Here is a 27,042-nt window from a genome sequence, read left to right on the forward strand (position 1 = left end):
GAGTGGAAGATGCCTGATACCCTCAGGTAGATGAAGTCCCAAGCTTTACATTTTAAAAATGTTATTATAAGGTTATTATGGTCATCAACACATATGTACATAAAGTATACTGGATATCGGCCTCTGCCTTCAATCTCCAAATTGGTTCAGGCATATCGAACCTTTTTATTGTATTATTGATCATTGGTAGTTGTTCTAATATTGATATAGTGTTAAGAAGCCTGTTTACACCTGGCATTAACATGTGGTTTTGGTGATCAGATCCCAAATTGGACTTCATTTCTCCATATAAAAAGCCAGGTGTAAACACCCCCAACATCTGGATAAAGAAGGCACGTTTGTGAAGAGAAAATTTAATTAATGAACGAATAGGACGCACCCATTGACTCATCAAGCCCGGTCAAGCTTGCAAAATAAGTCTTGTCTTGCTGACCAACAACCTCCACTAATGGTGTATGAACATTAATTATATGCTTTTATTCTCAGTGCTTAAAATATGATGCAAAAATAGACCAGCAACTCTGCGTTACCAAATTCCTTTTTTTTTTTTGGTATCTTATGACAAATTAAACATGGAAACATTTTCACAAGCTTTTTTTCTAAAATTATTAAAAAAACAAAACAAAAATACAAGAATATTAATTGTTTAAAAAAATTGTAAACAGACGTCTGAAACAATACACAAAGCAAGTTGAAAAAGAAACAATGGTGGGATTGGGGCGGTGGGATTGGGGTGGTGAGAGGGGGTCAGCGTATCCCTGATTACATGAAAACAGTTAATTTAGTTTATTACTTTTTAGATATTAGTTAATATCTTGTCTTTGAGAACAGTTCTTAACATCCAGGAACTCCCCAGGAAAGCAGATTATACACCATATGAAAAGAGAGATCAGTATCAGGAAAATCAGTGTATGATAGAAGCCTGAGGCCCAGATGGTGGCCTTGTCCTGACTGCATGTAAAGCCCCTCTGCACTCCCCACGACTTCTCAACACAGCAAATAGTTTTCTTCAAAAATATCCCACTGCTGATTAGATCTTCTCTATTCTCTTTCAATACAGCAGCCGTTTTCAACTCCAAGGCCAAAACGGAATGTCTGGAGGAGACCAGCAGCTGATCCAGGATCAAGGTTTCAATGGTTGTAACGTCTAGTCCTTCATGTAGTAAAAAAAAAAAAAAAAAAAAAAAAAAAGCAGACACGGTCTAGTAACAGCACGGTCAACGACACAGAGATGCTTAGGTTGTACTCTACGGCTGAGCCAGGCCTTCTTTGCTGTGTGTGTGTGTGAGGAGCTGAGGAACGTCATGAGCTCCCAGTGTCCTGGAGCCCTCAGTTTCACTTAGGGTGCTATGGGCTGTGTGTGGTGTCAGTCTGGGTTGAGCTGTGTTGGGCCGGGGTCAGAAGGCAGTATAACGCGCTGCTCGTCCATGCGCTTGGCCTGCGAGCGAAGGATGAGGCTGAAGAAGTCTTCATCTGGGACGGTGGGGCCTCGCTTCGGGGGAGGGGGAGGGGCGCATCTCTGATCATCCAGCCGGGAGCCCTGAGAGAAAGAGAGAATTTATTATCTAATAATTCCACCTTAAATAGTGCAGCAGTTACACTGTGTACATTCCAACAGCAGAGCATTACTGCTGCATCACTTAAGGTGGAACGGGAAGTTCCAGTAGAATGACGACATTAGCCTTGTTTTGGCTGCTAACTGGTACCATCTCCACACTTATCAGCTCAGATAAAGCTCTTTTTGATTTGTGCACTGTAATAAGGTCACTATTGAGCCCTAATGAACGTTTAAGGTGGGTTAGAGTGCCTCGCTGCAGCAAGTGGCAGCTAAAAAAGTTTTTTTTTGTATTTTTGGGCAAAAGTTTTGGCAGCCCACATTTTAGCCTAAAGTTTGTGGACACAGCTGTATTAATGCATTTACAACCAACTGCTGTACCATAGCAACACCTTAGCAACCACCTAGCAACAACCACCTATCTTGCAGCAATACTGCTGAGCTGCAATCACACTCTCACTCTCAAGTTCTACTGTTAGTGTTTTACTGTATATAAACACTTGCTGCCAAGATAAGGAGAAAACAAACCTTGTATCTCCAAATAGCAACTTGACAGGAGATGCAGACAGAAGAAAACTGCCTAACTGAACTCAAATGCAAGTCAAGGTAAACAGCACTTCTATTGGTCCAATCATAATGACATTTGACATAATGTCACAGATGGCCATGTCTGTGTGTGTGTGTGTGTGTGTGTGTGTGTGTGTGTGTGTGTGTGTGTGTGTGTACACTACTGACTCCACTCTTGCTGACCTGGCACTTGATGAGCATGTCAAAGAAGTCATCTTCCGGCTCCTTGCTGTCAGCACTGGCTATGAGCTGGCTGAGGACGGCCTGGCTGGTGCTCTGGTCTAGATGCAGGCCTGGTAGACCGCCCACGCTGGCCCGCTGCTCGTCTAGTCGCCGGCCTTGCGAGCTGGCCAGCAGGTCTAGGAAGTGCCCTGACTGTTCGGAGGCCTGTGCTCCGGACGCTGAAATAGCTAAAAAAAATAACAAAACATTTTATTAATGAATGAATACTCTGTAGACTATAATTTTGATATGGAAGCACCCACAGAAGTCAGAGTCCGGACCGGGTAGATAGACTGATGCATAAGAAATTCAGCAAAACACACACAAAGCCACAAAACGCCAGACAGCCAGACTTCTACTCTTACTGATGCTGAACTGAATAATCCAATAATCCCCATTATAACCGAAGCCAGGGCTTCATCTACCTTAAGACAATCTGCCCTAGAGGTCATCATATAACACAGAGGTCGACAAGGGCACGGGGTCAGGCTAACTCACTTTTCCTGATGGCTACAGGCGGGGTTTCACAGGGAGAGGAGGGAGCAGAGGCGCGGCTTAAACCACCCTCCAAGGAGCACCTTTGGTCGTCCATGCGGTTGCCTTGGAAACGGCTGAGGAGATCAAAAAAGCCCTCGTCGCCCAGAGTGTCCGGCGCATGCTAGAGTTGAGGAAGGGGCAGAAGGGCCTGGAGTCAAGTTGACATTCTTACAGAACCTTTAACACCATTCAGCAGAGCTATTACTGGGATTCCCATACTAACCAGTTAAACACTGAGCGTAAAGTGGAAGAGCTAGGTTCTAGCGTCCTGCTGGGATACTATGACCCTGCTTACACCTGGTCACTTCATGTGACTTGTACCTGGATTGTATCTAGTTTATCACATGCGTTTAATACTTAGTCAAATGAGTCTCCGGTCAGTCAGATCCAGTTGCTGTGTGGGACAGAATATGCAAAATTCCCAGGTGTACAGGGAGGAGTTTTGGTTGGGCGACTTGGTTTGGCCTGATCCAGATATAATCCTGATACTCAAGATGCATGAAGTGACCAGGTGTAAACGGGTTCTATGTAACACTAATAAACACCTGGATAAATCATGGATGAGCAGAAAAACTGATGAAAACAACACAAGGCCAAATGAACGAATGAGCACCTTCAGGTCCAGGTCAGGTGAATGTGGGCTGTTGCCCGGGCTTGTTTTGGTGGGGCTGGCTCCATTGGCCTTCTGCTTCTTCCCCTTAAAGCGGCTAATGAAAAACAGTTTGGAGGAGGTCTTTGCTATGGGGGACGTTTTGGCCTGCTTGGGGGACATGTCCTCCTCCTTGGCTGAGCCCTATAAGATGAAGACACAAGTACAGAGAGGTTTGTTATCCGTTTGTTTTCATATGTTTTTGGGGACTTAATAATGTGGGCCCGAAATAACACAGTGCCATGAACCCCAGGCTTATTTCGGGGGTTTGAAATGACTACACAAGCTGTTGTGTGTGTGCATTTGCACGGTAGAGAGTGCCACAACAATGGGTGCAACCTAAAGTACCTGAATGCTCTTATTAGATGGAGTGTCCACAAACATTTGGACATATGGTGTGTATATACACAAGCTTGTCTAGTCCACAAAGAGAAGTACTACCAGTAGAATGGGACGCTCTGAAGCAGAAAAATATTATTAACCACTTGCCACCATGCAGCCTAATGCCAGGCATGGGCTAGAGGGGTATAAAGCCCCCCAGCAGCATTGAGCTGTGGAGCAGTGGAAGAACTGTGTTCTCTGGAATGATGGATGGTGCTCCCCTTCAATTCATTTGGGGTGAGTTAGAGTTACCATTAAATCCTCACAGCAGTACTCCTCCAAAATTCAGCCTTGGACAGTAGAGACAGTTACTCCAACAAGAGCAGGACCGACTCTTTTTTTAAATACCCTTGATTTCAGGAGAATCGATGAATAAGCAGGTGTCCCAATATTTTTGTCCACATAATGTCATTTCAGCTAACATCTTATTGTGTATTTATTTATTAATGCACTAAACTATATGCACTATATACATTTTATTCATAAATTAATTTACTAATTATTCATTAAGTTCTATAAATAATTCATATGTGGTGTGTGATTTGTTGAAAGGGTTTAAAGGGCTTTAACGAGGCCTAGTGTATTGTTGTGCACGTATGTGTAGACTCACAGGACTTTTATCACGACTGAGTTTCATAAGCTCCATGTTCTCCATGCTGTGTCTCCGGCCTGCTCTGGGTTTTGTTCCTGCAGAGAAGAAGAGAACATGGAGGTCAGCCAACGACCTGAAGGTACTGTACTAGTTAAGGTAGTGTCCAATTGACCCACCCGTTCATAGCTCCCCCCTAGCACTAGCAATGTAGTCTCCTTTACCACTAGCAATGCAGTCAGCTGATAGGAGCCTGTGCCGGCCAACATCGCTTAAGAGTAAGGAGTACAGCCAGTTGTGCTCCCTCAGACTCTGTCTGCTGATGGCAAAGTCTATTCGAACTCCCAATCCCCGGGGTCCCTGGGCGCAGCCTTGGGCCATAGTGGCAGTGCAATAGACCTCTGAGCCACTCGGATCCCCTGGTATAGAAAACCTGATAATGCACTGGTCAGCTCTGAGACTTGATGTTTGACCACAAGATTTTTTCAAACATGGTCCATCAGCTCTTTTGTGATGGAGGGATTACAATAGGGACCTTCTGGAAAGATCACTAGCAGGTTGGACATCTCAGATTCCAATAATATTCTTTGAAAAATGATGGAAATGATTTGGAAAATATTTGGACGGCCGTGGTTAAAGGAGAGGTACCTGGTGAACCACAGCTGCTGTTGTTAGAGTGGCCATCTGTGCAGACAGCGCTGTTGCTATTGCTGTTGGTGGTGTTGTTCTGTTTCAGACCCAACACAAGCTGCAGGTCCGACACGTTCATTCTGGCTGTCAGTTCTCCACTGCGGTCCCCAATCTGTGACACACACACACACACACACACGTGAGCAAACACACACATACTGACAGGCTTAAAGGCCTTGCTCAAGAGCCCGACAGTGGCAGTTTGCTGAGCCTGGGTCGGGTATGGAACCCACAGTCTGGTTATCAATAGCCTGGTGCTCTAACTGCTGAACCACCACTGCCCCTTAAAAAGGCTTCAGCGCCATCTAGTGGACTTAGAAAACAAGGGATTTTAGCAATCTATTAATACAGCCGTCATCAGGTGAAGCAGACTGAAGAGCAGACTGTGTAGCTGGACTGTTTAACATAAGCATTTGCTGGGAGTTAACACACACACACACACACACACACACACCTCCCTGGAAATCTCCAGATGTCTTTCAGCAAACTGTAGGGCCTGTTCATGGTTTCCCAAAGCAGTGTGGGCATTCCCCAAACTCCAACAGGCTCTCCCTTCTCCTATCCTGCACACACAAGAAAGTAATGAGGTTAAATGTAGACAGCAGCTGATGCTACACCTCCTTACCGCCTTGGAGATTAGATTTTTTTACAATTATTATTAATGGATTGAGTAATGGATAAAGTCTAAAAAAAAAAAAACTATAAACAATTTACAAAAAAGCTCTACTGTTAAAGTGAAAATGGTCTACTAAGTAATAACCAAAACTAGCCGGGGGGGGGGTATCTTGTCTTTTGACCTCCAAACATGGTGTGTATTATGGCATCCAAAGAGTTAAAAAATTGCTCTCATCTAACCAGACTAGAGTTCAGTTCCCTGAATGGAAGGAATACGTAAAATACAGCATAACTTGGAGTGTGTGTGTGTGTGTGTGTGTGTTGTGGATGTATGTGTTATGGTTAGTGGTCAAGGCCAGTGTTTTCCACTGAGGTGTCTGAGGAAGTGATAATAGGGGTGGTTTGTGGTCATGTCTCTCAGATTTATTTTTGTTCCTGTGTGCTTGCTGTGCACAGGACATCATTACGCTTGGGGTGACCTCGCTTCTCGACGCGTTACTGTTGTTACTAAAAACCAGCGCGTTTTCTTTGGCAGTCTGAAGTAAGTGGAGTTAAATACAGAGTAGCTCAAAAGAAGACAGGGTTTCCATTACGACGATGATGGGCAGTGTGCGTTCCTGTGCGTACCTGTCCTTTAGGTCCTGAGCGATGATGAGGTGTTTGAGGTGGTAGTCGATGGCCCTCTCGTAGTCCTGCAGCAGCGTGTACGTGTTGCCCAGGCTGTAACAGGCCTGAGCCTCCACTGCCCTGTCCCTCAGCTGCCGGGCCAACTGCAGCGTCCGTCTGCAACCAATAAATAAATAAATAAATAAATAAATAAATAAATAAAAATTTAAAGGCCATCAAGTCTAATCTGTTCTACTATCAACTGTGTTAACCCTGTGGATCCAGCCAGCAGGGGCCCCCGTCACCAAATGCACTAATGTAACAGTACAAGCAACTGAGAAATATGCTTACACCGATGGACCCCTGTTTTTTCGAGTATCTGGAATCTCCCATAAGATACATTTCTATTGACTTTCTGAGCAAATGTCAAACAAGATCATAAAACTGTGTTAAATATGCTTTACTTTATGATGTCACTTCCTTCAAAAGAGCATCGTTTAATTTAGTGATGCATAAAAAGTCGTCTTTTCCCGTCTCTAATTTCACGGATTCCGTAAACGCGGTACTAGGGTACACTGCTCAGGACATTCTGTTTATCGTAGTCCATTTTCTTTCTATCAGGGTCTGCCCAGCCGTTTGGGACTGTTCCATTTAGAGCAACTACAGCCTTTTCTGGACCTGAGAGTAAGACACTATGGCCCTCTCTCTCTCCTCGGCCCATCTATTCCCCACTGCTGTGTACCAAACCGCACACTTCATACACTTTACCCACTACATTAATGCAGGCACTACTTTTTCTTGCACTATTTAGTGCTCTTGAGTGTGATTTGGGACGCAGCCTCAAATGTCATGAATATCTGCACCCTCTTGCAAAATGCAAAATGCATGTTAGTGGGTCGGGGCTTAGCGAGCAGGGCAGAAAGAAGCCAATCAGAGGCTTTTCTGCCTCACGTGTCTCCATGGCAACCAGTGGGAGCATCAATGTTTGTAAGGTTGCCACCCACCACTACGCCAGTAGAGGAGAAACGTGTCTCCGTTTCTTCATCAGTGTAGAAGCTACAGTTACAGTTACAGACGCAGCAGAACTGAACATCTAGCCTCTAGGGGGCGCAAAAGACAGGAACAGTGTCATTTATTAGAATAATTGTTTTTTGGAGGGACGAATCACTTGTTTTAACAATGCTATAAATGTGTGTGTGATTTGGGACGTAACCAACTTTTTCCTGAAAAACTTTTTCCATTTCCAGCATGGATTTGTAAAAAAATTTTAACGTACTGACGAACGTCTATCTGCTAAAGATGGACTGGTAAGATGGAAGTTAACCCTTATTATATATTACCATTATTTCCTTTTTTTAAAAAAAAAAAAAAAAAAAAAAACTTGCAAACATAGCTTCTTTTTTTTTGGGTGGCGGATTGTCAACGTTAAATAGCGCAGGATCCCATAATGCCTTAAAAACAGCCCTGACGGGGAGGTAATGGTAGGTTTCTACTGCAGGCAAATTGGTCATCCAAAATTTTCAATGGGTAGTAGCAAAAACACGTGTGAGCGATTGTGGGATACGGGCAACGCGGACATGACTATGCACATGACTCATGGTGCAGCGAGAAATGCCAATTACAAGCGGCAGCTGCATCATATGTGTGTTCAAATAACATTTTCAAATAATTCAAAGACATATTTAACTAATATTTCCTCATTTAATCATATATTTATATTATTGGCTGAACCAGCGACTATCTATATATTTAAGTACATGTGCACATCCCTACGGTCACCATTCCCACATTTTTTTAATGGATTTCCTGGCCTCTGACTAAAAGCAGTGTGCAAAATAAATAAATAAATAAATAAAAAATCAGAAAAGCATCAAACTTGCTTGTAGTGCTCGGCTGCCACCTCGAACTGGCCCAGGAAGATGTAGGCGTTTCCCAGGTTACAGTAGGCCCGTCTCTCTGCAGCCCTGTCTCCAAACTCCTTAGCGATGAGGAGACGCTACAAACCCCAAAGACGTCATTTGAATCACTTTGTTCTGCACATTAATGCTGATCTGAGATCAGCCTCCACACAGTACATTATGGAGCTGATGTTTTATTCAGAGAGGGAGGGGTACCTGTTCGTGGGCGAGCACAGCATTCTGAAAGTTCCCCAGCAGGTACTGTGTGTTGCCAAGGTTGCCATACGTTCTCCCCTGTGCTGGTCGGTCCCCCAACTCTTTCACAATGATCAGATTTGCTCTTTAAACAGAAGAAACATAAAAATGAATCCAGACAGTAAAACAGATTGATATGAACATCAGTATTAATTTGAGGAGTGACTCTTTCACTTAACAGATACTGAATAAGGACTCCAGCTCAGTGTCAATTTGATTTTAAAAGTTTTTATGTGATTGACGAATACATAACCTTAGAGTTAGACCTGCTCAATCCCATCAAAGAAAAAGCTTTTGCTCGATTGTGTCCCAAACCGCAAACTACCACATTAAATATGATAGAAAACAGAGCCTGACGGTTGGTCATTTTGACCCATCTGTATTCCTGGACAGTGTGTCCAGCACCAAAATATCCTAGCTAGCATAAATTTCCTAGCACAACAGTCCTAGCATAAACATCCCAGAGTAAATATCCTAGCATTAACAGTCTTAGCGTAAATATCTTAGCCTAACAGTCATAGCATAATTACCCTAGCCTAAATATCTTAGCATAACAGTGGTAGCATAAATATCCTAGTGTAAAGACCCTAGTGTAACAGTCCTAGTGTAAATATCCTAGCGCAAATGTCCCAGAGTAAATATCCTAGCATTAACAGTCATAGCATAAATATCCTAGCATAAAGACCCTAGTGTAACAGTCCCTGGCGTAAAGACCCTAGCGTAACAGTCCTAGTGTAAATATCCTAGCGTAAATATCCCAGAGTAAACATCCTAGCATTAACAGTCGTAGCATAAATATCCTAGCATAAAGACCGTAGTGTAACAGTCCTAGCGTAAAGACCCTAGCGTAACAGTCCTAGTGTAAATATCCTAGAGTAACAGTTATAACAAACATCCCAGAGTAAATATCCTAGCGTAAATATCCCAGAGTAAATATCCTAGCATTAACAGTTGTAGCGTAAATATCCTAGCGCAACAGTCGTAGCATAATTACCCTAGCCTAAATATCTTAGCGTAACAGTCGCAGCATAAATATCCTAGCGTAAAGACCCTAGTGTAACAGTCCTAGAGTATAGACCCTAGTGTAACAGTCCTAGAGTAACAGTCCTAGTGTAAATACCCTAGTGCAACAGTCCTAGTGTAAATATCCTAGTGTAACAGTCCTGGCATAAATATCCCAGTGTAAATACCCTAGCATAACAGTCCTAGTGTAAATACCCTAGCATAACAGTCCTAGTGTAAACACCCTAGTGTAACAGTCCTAGTGTAACAGTCCCAGAGTAAATATCCTAGCATAAATATCCCAGTGTAACAGTCCTAGAGTAACAGTCCTATATTGTAACAAGCAACGTCTCACAGTGTATCGAACTGTACTGCAAGTGTATTGTTTTGTTTACTTTGTTTATTTACTGTTCACACTGCCACACAATTAACACATCTGCATCACACATGACCAAAAACATGGATTTGGATTTTGGCCACTTTTACTGTGTGCTGTTAGACGCAGCCTTAGATACTCCTATATCCTCAAAATGTGTCCAGAGAGGTTTTTATGCTTAGTAAATCACTGCATAAAACAGCTGGTCCCTACAAAGGGCGCGCGCACACACACACACACACACACACACACACACACACACACACACACACACACACTTACTCATAATACTCTGTAGCTTTCTTTAGAGCAATGCGTGCCTCCTCAGGAAAGTCTCCCGGGTCAATACCACTCCAGCATATGTTCTTCCCCTTGGCGTGGTAAACATTCCCATAATTATACAGCGCTCGCGCCTGCCCCACCTACCACACCACACACACATAACACACACACACACAGTCAAACACACACACAAAAACAGTTGAGTCCAGAGGAAAACAACCACTACTGATTACACATCTAAAATGGATCAACGCCTAGCATTTAAACCAAGTTTATGGAGCACTAAAATAGTCTTCAAACATCGAGACTAGGACGTTTCAGCAAGGATTTAAGCTGCACTGCAGGACTGCGCTGCTTTTACACTACCTTGTCATGGAGCATTCTCGCAATGTCGAGGTGTCTTTGGCAACAAGCTGCTGCCTCGTCATATCGGCCCAGGACCTTCAGTGTGTTTCCGAGGTTGCCGCTAGCTTTGGCTTCTCCCAGTTGATCTCCAATGGTTCTGAGGGGACGCAGACATACGTTGACATACGTTAAACCCTTTCCAGAGGCCCATGCTTTAGCTCTTCAACCCTCAGAACTGTATTACTCTCATAATTTCATAGGCCCTAAAACAGAACCTTGTGGGTCTTAACTAATTATTAAGCATTAATTAACATGAACCTCGTCATCCCCAAGCTACCCGACTCCTGAAAGTTCTTTAAGCACACCTAGTAAGAGTGAGGTCATGGCGGTGGAACTCCAGCGCTTTACTGTAGTCCTGCAGGTGGAAGTAGGCATTTCCCAGCTGACTGTAGATGGCGCTCAGGATCTGCAGGTCCTCCGTGCCCACCTGGATGGCCGATTCAAAGAAGGAGACGCCCGCCCGGTAATCGGCCACTTTACACAGGCGCTCGCCCTCCAGAGCCAGCTCCAGACATGAGGCCTCCATCCTATGTGAAGAGTGGGAGATGGAGGGAGCTGTTGTTAGGTTAGAGCTTTTTTGGTCAGAACCACAAAACACCCTGAGAACATTCCCCGCCAGAGTCTGATCCAACCCACAGCGCCCACAGAGCTCAGAAACCGAACCTGCTTCCGAACTCAACAGTGACTAACCACAGGCTCTGCATTCCTAACGGTAGCGTACGCTCCCTTAAGAACGAGAGCCGTCATGATGGGGGGTGTTTAACGAAGCAGGGTTTCGCAATTTTCCAGACAAACCCAAACTGCAGAATTGATCAACTGGCATGTGCTACAGGTCTTCTCTGATTGGACAGGCTTGACTTTGGCCTTATAGGATCTTTGTGAAACACTGACAAATCATCAAGAAACAATAATAAATAATTAAAGAGTCCAAATATCAGTTTTAACACATTTTTAATTAATCAAGGCCTTCAAACATCTCAAGAATCTCTCTCTCTCTCTCACATTTAGATGTTTAATGGTTAAAGCGTTCTTCAGATTGGTGGACAAACGTCTGTAGATGATTCCATACAGCACCCGCAATAGGTTCTACTAGAATTACCAGTCAAAGCTGTTAGCTGGTGCTGGGCGTTCACTGGCAGCTGGCACATTTGATCATAGGTCAGAGATGTAGGGCCTATCTGCTGGGATGGACCAACTCCAGCTTGCAGAAATTCAAGAGTCCAAGAAACATTTAAGAAATGATGACTGAAACCAACCAAACCAGTTGGGAACCAGTCAGAGCTCTTCTTCAAGTTCAGACCAAGATATCGTGCTAAACCTTTTGTAGATGCTTCTATATAGCTGTTTAGTCAATTACAGTGTACCGCGGCTATTTCTGGGCGTTCATTGACAACGGGCACATTTATCACAAGAACAGACTTGCGTCTGCCGGGATGGGCCAGCTCCAGCTTGGTCTACTGCGTTCATGTGGCATCATATAGTTTATATCCACTTGTAAACGTGAGAAGCGGGAACTTCGTAGCTATGAGGTTTAACACCTGAGTGTAGAAGTCAACCCCAGCAACTCCATGAATCTGAGGACCAAAGGCAGCACTGTAGCATCTACAGAATGACCTGGCTGGCCCCAAGTCTTACTAAGAATGGGTCCAGTCTGGACATTCAGGAAAGGAAGGAAAAACAGAAGAAAATGGTTGGAAAGCGTCCAAAACTGCGTCAACTGCTGAAAGAATGCAAACGGGGCCTTGGAGCATATCCGGAGTCCGGCTGCCAAGACGAAAAACCGGCTTTATTTACCCAAGACTTTCCCTTTCTTTTTCAGAAGGAATCTCCTTATCTCACACACTTCCTCACATGCAAGCAAGCACGCACACACACACACACACACACACACACACACACACACACACACACAGGCTTGCGTGCAGAACACCCACAAGAGGCTTTTCTAAACTCATGGGTTCTCCTACTGAAGCGAGTGGATTATGATGATTTCAGTCAGATGCAGGCGGTGTGAGGTTTGCTGAGAGCTTAGCATTATTCCACCTCTACGGAGATGGCGTATCTGCATAAGCATGTACACACACACACACACACACACACACACACACACACACACACACACACACACACACGCAAGTTTTACGTCACTTCAGTTTATCTAGGAGGAAAGGTGTGGTACAACACGCAGGTCAGTTTTTTAACTCAAACAACAAACGCTTGATAATATGAACAGTGACGCAAGGAAAATGCCACACATACATCTAGCACTGCACACTAGCATACATGCATAAACGTAGCACAGTACTCAAAAATGCATGTAGCACAGTCTCCTATTATACCTGTAGCACAGTCTCCTAGCATACCTGTAGCACAGTCTCCTATTATACATGTAGCACAGTCTCCTATTATACATGTAGCACAGTCTGCTAGCATACATGTAGCACAGTACCTTAGCATACATGTAGCACAGTCTCCTATTATACATGTAGCACAGTCTGCTAGCATACATGTAGCACAGTCTCCTAGCATACATGTAGCACAGTCTCCTAGCATACATGTAGCACAGTCTCCTAGCATACATGTAGCACAGTCTGCTAGCATACATGTAGCACAGTCTGCTAGCATACATGTAGCACAGTACTTTAGCATACATGTAGCACAGTCTCCTAGCATACATGTAGCACAGTCTCCTAGCATACATGTAGCACAGTCTCCTATTATACATGTAGCACAGTACCTTAGCATACATGTAGCACAGTCTCCTATTATACATGTAGCACAGTACCTTAGCATACATGTAGCACAGTCTCCTAGCATACATGTAGCACAGTCTCCTAGCATACCTGTAGCACAGTCTCCTATTATACCTGTAGCACAGTCTCCTATTATACCTGTAGCACAGTCTCCTATTATACCTGTAGCACAGTCTCCTATTATACCTGTAGCACAGTCTCCTAGCATACATGTAGCACAGTCTCCTATTATACATGCAGCACAGTCTCCTATTATACCTGTAGCACAGTCTCCTATTATACCTGTAGCACAGTCTCCTAGCATACATGTAGCACAGTCTCCTATTATACATGCAGCACAGTCTCCTATTATACATGTAGCACAGTCTCCTAGCATACCTGTAGCACAGTCTCCTAGCATACCTGTAGCACAGTCTCCTAGCATACCTGTAGCACAGTCTCCTATTATACATGCAGCACAGTCTCCTATTATACATGTAGCACAGTCTCCTATTATACCTGTAGCACAGTCTCCTATTATACATGTAGCACAGTCTGCTAGCATACATGTAGCACAGTCTGCTAGCATACATGTAGCACAGTCTCCTATTATACCTGTAGCACAGTCTCCTATTATACATGTAGCACAGTCTGCTAGCATACATGTAGCACAGTCTCCTATTATACCTGTAGCACAGTCTCCTATTATACATGTAGCACAGTCTGCTAGCATACATGTAGCACAGTACCTTAGCATACATGTAGCACAGTCTCCTATTATACATGTAGCACAGTCTGCTAGCATACATGTAGCACAGTCTCCTATCATACATGTAGCACAGTCTCCTATCATACATGTAGCACAGTACTTTAGCATACATGTAGCACAGTACTTTAGCATACATGTAGCACAGTCTGCTAGCATACATGTAGCACAGTACTTTAGCATACATGTAGCACAGTCTCCTATTATACATGTAGCACAGTCTCCTATTATACCTGTAGCACAGTCTCCTAGCATACCTGTAGCACAGTCTCCTAGCATACCTGTAGCACAGTCTCCTATTATACATGTAGCACAGTGCTTTAGCATACATGTAGCACAGTCTCCTATTATACATGTAGCACAGTGCTTTAGCATACATGTAGCACAGTCTCCTATTATACATGTAGCACAGTCTCCTAGCATACCTGTAGCACAGTCTCCTAGCATACCTGTAGCACAGTCTCCTATTATACATGTAGCACAGTGCTTTAGCATACATGTAGCACAGTCTCCTATTATACATGTAGCACAGTGCTTTAGCATACATGTAGCACAGTCTCCTATTATACATGTAGCACAGTCTCCTAGCATACATGTAGCACAGTCTCCTATTATACATGCAGCACAGTCTCCTATTATACATGCAGCACAGTCTCCTATTATACATGTAGCACAGTCTCCTAGCATACCTGTAGCACAGTCTCCTAGCATACCTGTAGCACAGTCTCCTAGCATACCTGTAGCACAGTCTCCTATTATACATGCAGCACAGTCTCCTATTATACATGTAGCACAGTCTCCTATTATACATGTAGCACAGTCTCCTATTATACATGCAGCACAGTCTCCTATTATACATGTAGCACAGTCTCCTATTATACATGCAGCACAGTCTCCTATTATACATGTAGCACAGTCTCCTAGCATACCTGTAGCACAGTCTCCTAGCATACCTGTAGCACAGTCTCCTAGCATACCTGTAGCACAGTCTCCTATTATACATGTAGCACAGTCTGCTAGCATACATGTAGCACAGTCTCCTATTATACATGTAGCACAGTCTCCTATTATACATGTAGCACAGTACCTTAGCATACATGTAGCACAGTCTCCTAGCATACATGTAGCACAGTCTCCTAGCATACATGTAGCACAGTCTCCTAGCATACATGTAGCACAGTCTCCTAGCATACATGTAGCACAGTACTTAAAAATGCATGTAGCACAGTCTCCTAGCATACATGTAGCACAGTACTTTAGCATAGATGTAGCACAGTACTCAAAAATGCATGTAGCACAGTCTCCTAGCATGCGTGTAGCACAGTACTTTAGCATACATGTAGCACAGTCTCCAAGCAAGCGTGTAGCTTACGTGTAGCACGGTACTCTAGCATTCACGTAGTATAGTGTTCCAGCATGCATGTAGAATTGCAAACTAGCATACACAAAGCACAGTAGCACAGTCTCATAGCATACATGTAGCACAGTACTCTAGTATTCACATAGCATAGTACACTAGCATACATGTAGCACAGTACTCTAGCATGTGTGTAGTGCCTGATGGTGTGTGAGTAAAGAAGTGTCCAACAATCCTAAAATCAGTCATCAGGGGATCTACACGTAGCTCTTGCCACAGCTGACGTCCAAATACGTTCATCTTACATACCATCAGAAAGAGACTGCCCTAGTGCCAAGCTCAAGAAAAGCCAGGGTAGTGAAACTGCTAGAACAGTCTGAATGAGCGTACTGAACTACAGGAGCCAGAAACACTGCCCAGTTTTCATCTCGCATGTGTTTCACCTTCAACTCCCTGTGAGGTTGCCTGATCTGCAACTTTCCCTCTGAATTAGGGTAGAGTAAAAATGCAGCCGTAGGTGGAAATTGTGAATTTACAGGGTGCTTTATAATTGTACTAGTAAAAGTATAAACCGTTCACTGCACTTTATTTATTTTACTACATTTACAACCCTAAGAAATACACGATGAATTAGCGTTATGGAGAAATCTAAGTGTGATTAGTCTTAATGCGTACAGTCCATAAATGCGTATGCATCATTACTGGTATCAGCAGATATCAACATGAACAGCTAAGCAAGTAAAAGATGACCTGGTTTCCAGAAGATACAAAACTTCTGAATTATTTTCCACATTTTAAGCATGATTTATGAATTAGGTTGTTTTGTACACCTTTCCAACTGTTAATATATCATGCTTTGGGTTTGTGTTGCAGCCAGTGGCACAAGGAACAGTTCACTGGTTGAGGGAACAAGCATGGCTTCCATAGCAGGATATTGGGTCCTAAACACACCTCAAAATCCACCATGGCACCGCCATGTTCCTCACAGTCCCCCCCTCCAACCTAAACATAAACAAAAATCTGTGAACAGACTTCAGAAGGGCAGTGCAGCAAGACGTCCCGAGTATCTCTCAGAACTAGAAGAGGCGAAAATCTCCCCAACAAAAAGAACCTAGCTGCTACAGAAAGCATTTACAAGCCCACGATCCTTGCCAAAGGGGGTATTACTCAGCTTATCACACACAAAAACCCAGAGCATATGGTATTACAGGGGGCTGCACGCAAACCATTCAATCACAGGTCATAGAAGACCTACAAATAGAAAGCCACCCATGAAGGTTTCAAGATCTACTGCAGCCTTTCATTGGAACCATCCTCCTCCTCCTCCTCCTCATCATCATCATCATCAAACCATACCCTACCTCTTGTTCTTCTTCTTTCTGGAACTCCCAAAACACTTTCTTAGCAGGGACATCTCAAGCTTTCTGATCACACTCTGTCCTCTATGCCGATGCATGGGCCCCGCCCTTTCCCCCAGGACAAACCTAAAGACCCAGCTCCTACGGCCCATTACAGGACTGATCGGGCCGTCACCAACCTACACCAAAAGCAGGGCAGGACTCCTACTGAGAGGTTCCCAAAGAAGCGTCCAAACACCTGACCCCAGCTAAACGGCAATGCTTTTGGTCCTCCTCGCCATGGCGACACGAGGGGACTAGTTGTGTTGACGTTGGGAAGCGGGTAACTTCAGGTTGCATATGCCAAACAGCAGGTCAGTGGTAAGCCTGGCTTAACCAGGGTCACAGGGGAACAGGATGCCTGCGTCCTCTCCAGGCACCTGTTGATATCAGTCAACTTCAATTACACAAAGCACATCAAGATTATAAAGATAACATATAGGAATATTATTAATATGATGATATATAATACACTGTGTATGCAAACCAGGCCTGAGGCATGTCACCAACTGGAAATAGGGAATCTTTAATCCTTGCCCTAACACTTAGCAAACATGGACTCCCCCAAGCAAGTGTCTAAAAGTCTGAAAACACAAGTAATCAACGCCAACAGGGCAGGGGAATCTATCAGAAGATGGGCAAGCATGTTCACCAGGGCATAATGTTCAGAAATGGCAGTTCAGGGGAACTGTGGAGGTCCAGATGAGATCTGCGAAAAAAACAATTCTTAAGTATGCTGGTAAGAAAGACAAACCCAAACACCCCATGAGGAACATGCCAAAACCTCTATGGTTTTGTGCCTCTTGAGGTAGACCATGTTAGATTTTGAGGTGTGTTTAGGACCCAATATCCTGCTATGGAAGCCATGCTTGTTCACTCAACCAGTGAACTGTTCCTTGTGCCACTGGCTGCAACACAAACCCAAAGCATGATATATTAACAGTTGGAAAGGTGTACAAAAAAACCTAATTCATAAATCATGCTTAAAATGTGGAAAATAATTCAGAAGTTTTGTATCTTCTGGAAACCAGGTCATCTTTTACTTGCTTAGCTGTTCATGTTGATATCTGCTGATACCAGTAATGATACATACGCATTTATGGACAAGATGAAATCTGCGAAAAAGACAATTCTCAAGTATGCTGGTAAGAAAGGCAAACCCAAACACCCCATGACTGCCAAGAACTTGGACATACTGCCGCTGCAGACACCAGGAAGGCCAGAAATCAATGGTGGGAAAAGATGAATCATTAGACAACGCTAAGACAATACTCCAGAAAGATGGCAAGTACTAGCAGAGGCCCATGCCTCTGGGGTATACTGGGGTAAGCAGCACACACACCAAAACCACACAGTATTTTTTTCCTGAGGTTTATCGTTATACGACCCATCCCTAAACTGGATTATGACCACTCTCATACCTTTGAACCCTACTCAGAACTTTCCAGCCCAGCAGCTGGCTGCTTCAGGAATAGTCATCTGCAGTCAATTTGGGAAATCAGGGTCCATTTAACTGCACATTTTCCCTGCCGTCAACCCTTCTTCTTTCCTTTCTTCCAGGTTAGTGAATGAGAAACATGCACTCCATTGCACTGAATGCTGAAAACAACGAAGCATTAATAAGTCAGACTGGGAAAAGTCTGCCAAACTCCACGCCTCTTGTTCCTGGCTGGCGTTAAGCTTGCTTTGCCCACAGTGACAACTGTGTCATGGAGAACACGACTTCATCAGGGGCAGGAGCCGGGTAGCCAAGGCCAAGCCGGGAAAATCCACTTGACCACAGTAAATCCTGCGCTTTGCCCAAAGTGACCTCAGCGCAGGGAGTGACGCTCGGCCTTAATATGCTCCAGTTTTGCTTATAGATGTTGTGGAGGACCAGCTGCTCCTAGCCAGACCAACCAAAGCAGTCGCTCTGCTACTTTCACACCACCCAAACGAACAAACGGTATGCTCCATGAATCGATGTAAAGTGAAACTGAATGACACGCTGAAGTACTGATGCAACTCATGTCCGGCTGTGACATGCAGCAGATACAGTACCCAGACAGTTCTGCATTTGGTTTGTGAAGTGCTGACCAGGTTGTTTGCTTTGTAGGCAACATAAAGCAGTTACTAGACTACAATGCCACAGTACAGCAGTGCAATCTGGAAGTAGTTGTGGCTCAAATCCATTGGATCTGAAATGAAACAGGGACAGGCTTTACTTTGAGGGCATTTATGTTCATTTCAGGTGAACCATGTAGGAACTACAGCATGTTCTAGACACAGAGGTCAACAAGTATTCAGAAAATTGGCTACTCAGTTATTTACCGCATAAACAAAAAAGCCAAACAGAGTCAGTGGTCAAGTTTGGTCAGTAAATGGCACGTTTCCCCATTTCCATACTATTGTGCCATCCATGGTAGCTGGGTCCCTTAAAAATGCTAGCTGTATAGCTATCCTTTATTTCATGTTTAGTGCCCAGAAGGTTCCTCTTGTAAAGAATTAGCATAGCTCTGAAGCTATTGTTGGATGTATTATATGAAATTGTGTTTTTTGCAGGTCTAACAAGGACTGAAAAGTGTCAAAGTCACAAAAAAAGACTGTTATGAGGCTACAAACAAACAAACAAACAAATAAATAAAAAGCATTCAGCAACGGAGGTAAAACATCAGATATGGCAAAATCAACTGTGTGGAACATGGTTAAGGAGCAGGAACACAGTGTGCTTTCCAATGGCAAAGGACACGGCACACTGGAGAACACCACACCTGAGAATGGCTTTCAAGTATGAAGACATACTACTGAACAGATGACGAACCTCATCCAGGATGTAGCCATGGATGTTTAAAAAAAAAAGACTGACAGAAAGCACAGAAAAACCCTGGTGAGGGTTTATCAGCAGATGCAAATCACATCAGATATACATCGCAGAGATGAGAACTGAACTTAATGTGTACCAGAATGATGGAACGAGGAACATCACCTGTTCCGAACCCAAAGCAAACCTCCTCTGTGAAACGTGGTGGTGAAACATGGGTACTTGACCTCTGATACTTGTAACAGAAGACAGCAACATCATATCCAACCACACGTCTCAACTCAGTAGGCGAAGCTTCAGATTGCAGCAGGACAATTATCTGAAACATAGCCTACAAGCTAAAAGGGTCCTACATGATACTGGAAAAGGATTGTAGGAGTCCCAACAATAATAGAACCCTTTTTGGTGCTATACACAAACCCTTGTTCTTTAAAAACTCAACAAAAGAACTATATTTGAGAACTATACTAGAGATTTTCTTCATATTTGAAAAACCATCCAGGCAATGAGAAGCATTTGTATGGTTCTTTGAGTTTCATGGTTCCATATAGTTACGTCCCACTTAGACACTATTTAAAACATTTAAAGCTTAAGCCCACCCCTCCCAAAAAAAGAATTTGCTAATGTGAAAGAAGCAGGCAGGTATCTACTATGTGTTGTCAGCACTCGCCATAGTCAGACACCAAGCAGCCTGAGCTAAGCTTAGCTACTGTTAACCCCTTAACATGCATTGTAACCAAGAGGTCAACCTTTTTCAGCTGAGAAAGAAAAGTGTTAGAGTGAGAGTTCTGTAATACTAGTTAGTTTCTACCTAGAATTACCCTAACTGGGCAAGTCAACCAGCTGGTTGACTTGCATATCTGCTTTGTAAATGCATATCTGCTTTGTAAATTTTAATATCCATTTAAAAGTTGTTAAATGGATATTCAAGAACATAATTTTATAGATTTTTTTTAGATATATTTCTTATTGTAACTGTTAAGGTTAACTAAGGGTTAACTAAATAGAACCATTACCTTTGCTTAAAGAACTTTAAAGAAATCCCGTTTTTAAGAGCGTGTACAACTCATTTTCTTTTAGATCGGATACCAAGGGATAAGAAGGCTCATATCCCAATAACAGTATGGACACTGTAAAGTGGCCTTCTTGAAGGTAAAGGTTCCTCTATAGGCTCAAGAACCGGAGTCAAGAGAAGAGACAAAAGAGGGCCAACACCACAAACTCCCCACCATTAAAGTTTAAATACAGCCATTAAAGATTTAAACAGCATAGCCCCACAAACAGATGTGGCTAGTTCACCAGCTTTCCCATCAGAAACTAACAACATCTCCAACACTGAAAATGCAGAAATCCATGAAGGCTGCTGGCTCATGACCCCCAGCCCCCTACAAATACAGACACACCATCACACACAAACACACAAAACAGGACCACCCTGACCTTCTAATCAGAGTGAAGATCTTTAGAGCGGTTTTGTCCTTTTTTTCTGCTTGTTAAGGTTGATAAACCAGATCATGTATGATAAAATGCCTCTTTCACAAACAAACCAAGGAAGTTCAACCACTTCTCCTTTACTTCACTACCTCTACAGCCTAGCTTACACTCTTAACGCGAAGGCCTCCTACCTGGAACGGACATAAAAAGCCTGCTCCTCGTCTTTCATGCTCGTGTCCATTGAGATGCATAGTAGGAGTCAAAATGTAAAAATAAGAAGATCAATAAAGGAGCAATAGCGATAATATGAGAAGATGCAAAAGCCGTCGTCGTCCTTTATCCCCCTCCAGAGTCTGTATGACAGACTGGAGGCGATAGAGGTAAAGCGTCAGAGAAACATGAGATGAGCCTGGGTGTGCGTCTGAATGTAAGAGAGAGAGAGGGAAAAAAAAGAAAAAGATCTACACACACCAGTAGCTACTGTTTCACATACTAAAGAAACCAACCACCTTACCATTCAAATACATCCAGTTTCTTCAGCTGATAGCACAGCAATGCAGCTGAGAGTGAAGGCATGGGAGGTATGAGGAAATCAACCTAATTACCACCTTCCAGTGGAAAACAAGCATGCTCGGGCTGACTCAAATAGCACTCAAATAGCAGTCTTATCTCGGTCACAAGTCGGCCAACTGTGAACTTTACGTTAAGCTTTCCCACAAGACAAACATGTTTTAGTGGAAGCGGTTGTTCTTCTACGCTGCACTCGTCACTCATTTCTATAGTAATTAGTATTTATTGGATAAGCATATTCATAATTTGTAAAGAGCACAGGGTACTCCAACAGGCTTTAAAGTAATATTATGCATGATGTATGCTGGACTGCCTAGTGGGTCGGCCTAAAGGAGTTAATTTCGCTGGCTGGCTGGAACCTTGCTGAAACACAAATACGCAAAGACTGCCTCCTGTTTGCCTGGAGGACATTCTCTGTTACTGACGGTATGAAGACTACATTTTGCCACAAAGCTTACAAGTATCTGTGCTGCTGAGAGATGTAGTCTTATGTAAGCTTATGTCGGGTCTCCTTGCTTGAAACATTATGGTAAAGGGAAGTGGTGTGAAGACATACTGTGGCTCATGATTACTGATATTGTAATGACTCAAATGAATCAGCATATTATGCAAAAATTAATCAAAAGTCCTACTTAAATGCCACACTATTCTCATTACAGAACTCTTTAGACCTCTTTAAACAAAGCTTATGACTAAAAAACAAGTAATTCTACAGCATGATCTGATAGACAGGGGTTTGCACTGCCTGCGTTACAGCAAACTCTTTATGTAGTGGCCTTCATGGCCTGGCCTTGGAATCCTGTTTAGTATCCAGCCTGCTCTGGCCAGTACAGTCCTCCACAGCCCAGTCTATGAGGGGCCTCTTGCTCCATAAAAGATCCATACACTTTTTCTGAGTGGTTGCCTTTTTCCTGAAATGCTGGGCGCTCCCTGAAGCCATTAGTGGCACAGTGGCTGCTCTATCCCCTTTCTCCAACAGGTCCTAAGAAGGTTGGTGTATTCCATGAAGCAGGCCAGTGTTTCCTAGTGCTGCTCCTGGAGTTCCCCTGCACTGTGTAGTGTTGAGTAGTTAAAGCGTTTTTCCCTGCTTTACAAGACCTCATAAACGGCTTAGCCTGAATGAATTCAGGTGTGCTGAGACAGGGAAAACTTATTTGCAGTTCTTGTCCGATTCTGCACATCTTAGCACATCCATTAACCAATTAATGAAATAAATCCCAAAGTTACAGCCTCAAGTGGGGGCTGTAGGTTCTTGATAACTACAGGCCCCCGATTCATAATGTTGTAAATGTAATGTACATTTATTTTATTTACTGGGGTACAACATTACAACATACTGATGCTAGCAAGTCGCCGTGGACTGTATTATGTGACGGAAGATTATTATAGAGGTCAACTGGCCCACAGTGGTCAATTTGTCAAATCTTCACACCAATGCTCCTCTAAACTTTTGTAGAAAGCCTTCTTCCCTGGACAGTAGAGACAGTTTCGCCAACAAAAGCAGGATAAGCTCTTTTTAATACCCTTGATTTCAGAAGAAATGACTGAGCAGGTGTCTCAATGCTTTTGTAAATATAGTGTAGACGCAAAACAGTGTGATGGGATGTGAGCCATGTGTTTCTTTCTGTGGGGTAGTCGAGTGTTTGAGTAGGTAGATGCATAGATGCTGATCCTAAGAGAAGGGTTTGAATTAGTATTGGTTACTGATAGAGGCTCATCCTAAGAGAAGAGTTTAAAGTAGTATTGGTTACTGATAGAGGCTCATCCTAAGAGAAGAGTTTAAATTAGTATCGGTTACAGATAGATGCTCATCCTAGGAGAAGAGTTTGAATTAGTATCGGTTACTCATAGAGGCTCATCCTAAGAGAAGAGTTTAAATTAGTATCGGTTACTGATAGATGCTCATCCTAAGAGAAGAGTTTGAATTAGTATCGGTTACTCATAGATCCTCATCCTAAGAGAAGAGTTTGAATTAGTATCGGTTACTCATAGATGCTTATCCTAGGAGAAGAGTTTGAATTAGTATCGGTTACTGATAGAGGCTCATCCTAAGAGAAGAGTTTGAATTAGTATCGGTTACTCATAGATGCTTATCCTAGGAGAAGAGTTTGAATTAGTATCGGTTACTGATAGAGGCTCATCCTAAGAGAAGAGTTTGAATTAGTATTGGTTACTGATAGAGGCTCATCCTAAGAGAAGAGTTTAAAGTAGTATCGGTTACTGATAGAGGCTCATCCTAAGAGAAGAGTTTAAATTAGTATCGGTTACAGATAGATGCTCATCCTAGGAGAAGAGTTTGAATTAGTATCGGTTACTCATAGAGGCTCATCCTAAGAGAAGAGTTTGAATTAGTATCGGTTACTGATAGATGCTCATCCTAAGAGAAGAGTTTAAATTAGTATCGGTTACTCATAGAGGCTCATCCTAAGAGAAGAGTTTAAAGTAGTATCGGTTACTGATAGAGGCTCATCCTAAGAGAAGAGTTTAAATTAGTATCGGTTACAGATAGATGCTCATCCTAAGAGAAGAGTTTAAATTAGTATCGGTTACAGATAGATGCTCATCCTAAGAGAAGAGTTTAAATTAGTATCGGTTACTGATAGAGGCTCATCCTAAGAGAAGAGTTTAAATTAGTATCGGTTACTGATAGAGGCTCATCCTAAGAGAAGAGTTTGAATTAGTATCGGTTACAGATAGATGCTCATCCTAAGAGAAGAGTTTGAATTAGTATCGGTTACAGATAGATGCTCATCCTAAGAGAAGAGTTTAAATTAGTATCGGTTACTGATAGAGGCTCATCCTAAGAGAAGAGTTTGAATTAGTATCGGTTACAGATAGATGCTCATCCTAAGAGAAGAGTTTGAATTAGTATCGGTTACTCATAAATGCTCATCCTAGGAGAAGAGTTTGAATTAGTATTGGTTACTGATAGAGGCTCATCCTAAGAGAAGAGTTTAAATTAGTATCGGTTACAGATAGATGCTCATCCTAGGAGAAGAGTTTGAATTAGTATCGGTTACTCATAGAGGCTCATCCTAAGAGAAGAGTTTAAATTAGTATCGGTTACTGATAGATGCTCATCCTAAGAGAAGAGTTTAAATTAGTATCGGTTACTCATAGAGGCTCATCCTAAGAGAAGAGTTTAAATTAGTATCGGTTACTCATAGAGGCTCATCCTAAGAGAAGAGTTTAAAGTAGTATTGGTTACTGATAGAGGCTCATCCTAAGAGAAGAGTTTAAATTAGTATCGGTTACAGATAGATGCTCATCCTAAGAGAAGAGTTTAAATTAGTATCGGTTACAGATAGATGCTCATCCTAAGAGAAGAGTTTGAATTAGTATCGGTTACTCATAAATGCTCATCCTAAGAGAAGAGTTTGAATTAGTATCGGTGTTAGATGATACTGTCAGTTCAAGAACTTTACTACACATATTTATGCTAGTGTGGACTGTCCTGTATGGCAGAATGACAGTAAAAAAAAGTTTTTAAGCTTTAAGAAGAACCCTTCCTAAGAACATCTGGTCCAACTCATGTAGGAGCTTTTCATTGGCGTTTACCTGAACCAGGTGTGCTGAGAGCAGGAAAGGTTGTCTCGTAACCTGTGCGAGAGCTATGGAAGTGGATGTCCAGAAATAAAGTTTATCATATGTATTATTATAAAGGCATACAGGTTTTCTGAATTCTGAAGGAACTTCAGGGAACTTGAAGGAACTCCATCCATCTGACTGAATTCCAGGTTGGATTCCTCGGTTAGGCTGGGTCCTAACGCTTTACTGGAAAGCACAAGAGTGGTTTTTTTGGGGGGGTCTTTTTAATGTTCTTATTAATCAGACCTTTCAGACTAAAAAAGCTTAATGAAATGAGTGTGTATAAAGTCGCACTGAGCTGTTTGTTGGTAAACGCCTTTAACCACTATGTTCCAGAGGTAAGCTGGTAGTTAACCCAATCCAGGCTGCTGTAAATAAAGAAACACACACACACACACACACACACACACATAAAACCCACATTACCTTCAGATAGCTCAGAGATGGGTCACCCCTCAGACGTTCACCATCTCCCGTGGCTGAGAAATCCTCAGCTCCTCAGCTCGCTGGGGTTCACTGTCTTTTACAGCAGTGCTCGACTCTCCGCCATGTTTCCTCAAAGTTTTCCTCACTTCTTCAGACTTTGGAGAGAAAAAAGAGCTGGAGGAGGTGGTTTAGGTCTACGCCCCTCAGGAGTGTAACCTTACACTCAGCACACTGCAAACATGCGGGCGAGTTCACAGACCTACGAACCTCCATTTATTTACAGTCGGTCAGTGGTGAGGCGCAGTCGGTGATGTACAGTGACCGTGTAGGACTGACCGTGTAGTTATTGACCACATCAGCTTCTAATTAGCCTGAAATTTCCCTTCCATGATTCTCTGCTCATGCTTAAAAAGCGCAGCGGGTTTATGTGAGCTGCCCGTCCCACCTTAAATAGTGTAGCAGTATTAAGCAAAGTAAGTTTTGGGGGTTCTCTAGTCCACCTTAAATGGCTCAGTAGTTTCATGCAAATTATCTGCTCAATGCGAATTATCCTCATATGCTTCATTCCACCTTAAAAGGCGCAGTGATCTGTCCGTCCCACCTTAAATAGTGTAGCAGTATTAAGCATTATTACATTTTTACAATTACATTTTGCAAGTTCTCCAGTCTACCTAGAACATAAATAAATGAATAATATATATATATTAAAAAACTAAATTATATATAATTAAACTATATATATTATATATATAATGTGTGTTGTAATGTATATATCAGTTTCATCGTTTTGTAATAATAGTATAATGTACACATTAATAAATATTATATTAATTTAATTAATAAAAGTTTTTATTGTTATTATTTTTTATGTTTTATTTTTATTACACGTCCTATGTTTTGTAGTACCTTTAATCGCCACTAGAGGGCGGTGTCTGACTAACCATTGAACGGCACTGCTAGCAGACTGGGATACTTCAACTGGGAAATGCAGACTGGTCCTGCAGCCTAAGTGGTTCTCACTTCTAGGCAGTTGCTAGGCTGTTGTTATGTGGTCACTAGGATGAAACGTTTGAAATGTTTTACTGGGGGGTTGCTATGGGGTTGCTGGGTTTCTACAATGAAAGTGCTAGATGGTTGGTTACTACATGCTACTGTGGTATTACTAAGTGGTTGCTAGGTGCTTGCTATGGTGCTGCTAAGTGGTTGATGTGGTCAGGTATATGCTATGGCTAATAGATGCTACTATATAGACGCTACAGTGTTGCTAGGTGATTTCTATGCTGTTGCTAAGTGGTTGATGGGTGGTTGCTATGGTATCCCGGGTGGTTGATATGACATTGCAA

General features: G+C 42.7%; 2 protein-coding genes across 3 annotated transcripts; one reads left to right on the top strand and one right to left on the bottom strand.

Annotated features, from left to right (window-relative positions):
* Positions 1–670: 670 nt before the first annotated feature.
* Positions 671–25,814, bottom strand: gpsm2l (G protein signaling modulator 2, like). Of its 2 annotated transcripts, none has more exons than XM_072697342.1 (14): positions 25,700–25,814; positions 10,935–11,156; positions 10,591–10,726; positions 10,225–10,364; positions 8,526–8,649; positions 8,292–8,407; positions 6,433–6,588; positions 5,645–5,753; positions 5,149–5,302; positions 4,522–4,598; positions 3,495–3,674; positions 2,843–3,002; positions 2,306–2,532; positions 671–1,540 (listed from the first exon to the last, which is right to left on the bottom strand). In XM_072697342.1, the coding sequence occupies exons 2-14, from the start codon at positions 11,153–11,155 to the stop codon at positions 1,367–1,369; spliced, it is 1,974 nt and encodes a 657-aa protein (XP_072553443.1). In that variant the 5' UTR covers position 11,156; positions 25,700–25,814; the 3' UTR covers positions 671–1,366. The 2 variants fall into 2 exon arrangements, with proteins under 2 accessions (XP_072553443.1, XP_072553442.1); XM_072697341.1 differs by lacking the exon at positions 25,700–25,814 and adding an exon at positions 18,303–18,377.
* On the top strand, positions 12,683–17,084 carry LOC140576596 (uncharacterized). Its single transcript, XM_072696064.1, has 4 exons — positions 12,683–12,703; positions 14,060–14,365; positions 14,420–14,674; positions 16,962–17,084. Exons 1-4 carry the CDS (start codon positions 12,683–12,685, stop codon positions 17,082–17,084), a joined length of 705 nt encoding a protein of 234 aa, XP_072552165.1.
* Positions 25,815–27,042: the final 1,228 nt, after the last annotated feature.

The sequence above is a fragment of the Salminus brasiliensis genome, chromosome 14, assembly GCF_030463535.1.
Source record: "Salminus brasiliensis chromosome 14, fSalBra1.hap2, whole genome shotgun sequence".
Taxonomy (NCBI): Eukaryota; Metazoa; Chordata; class Actinopteri; order Characiformes; family Bryconidae; genus Salminus; species Salminus brasiliensis.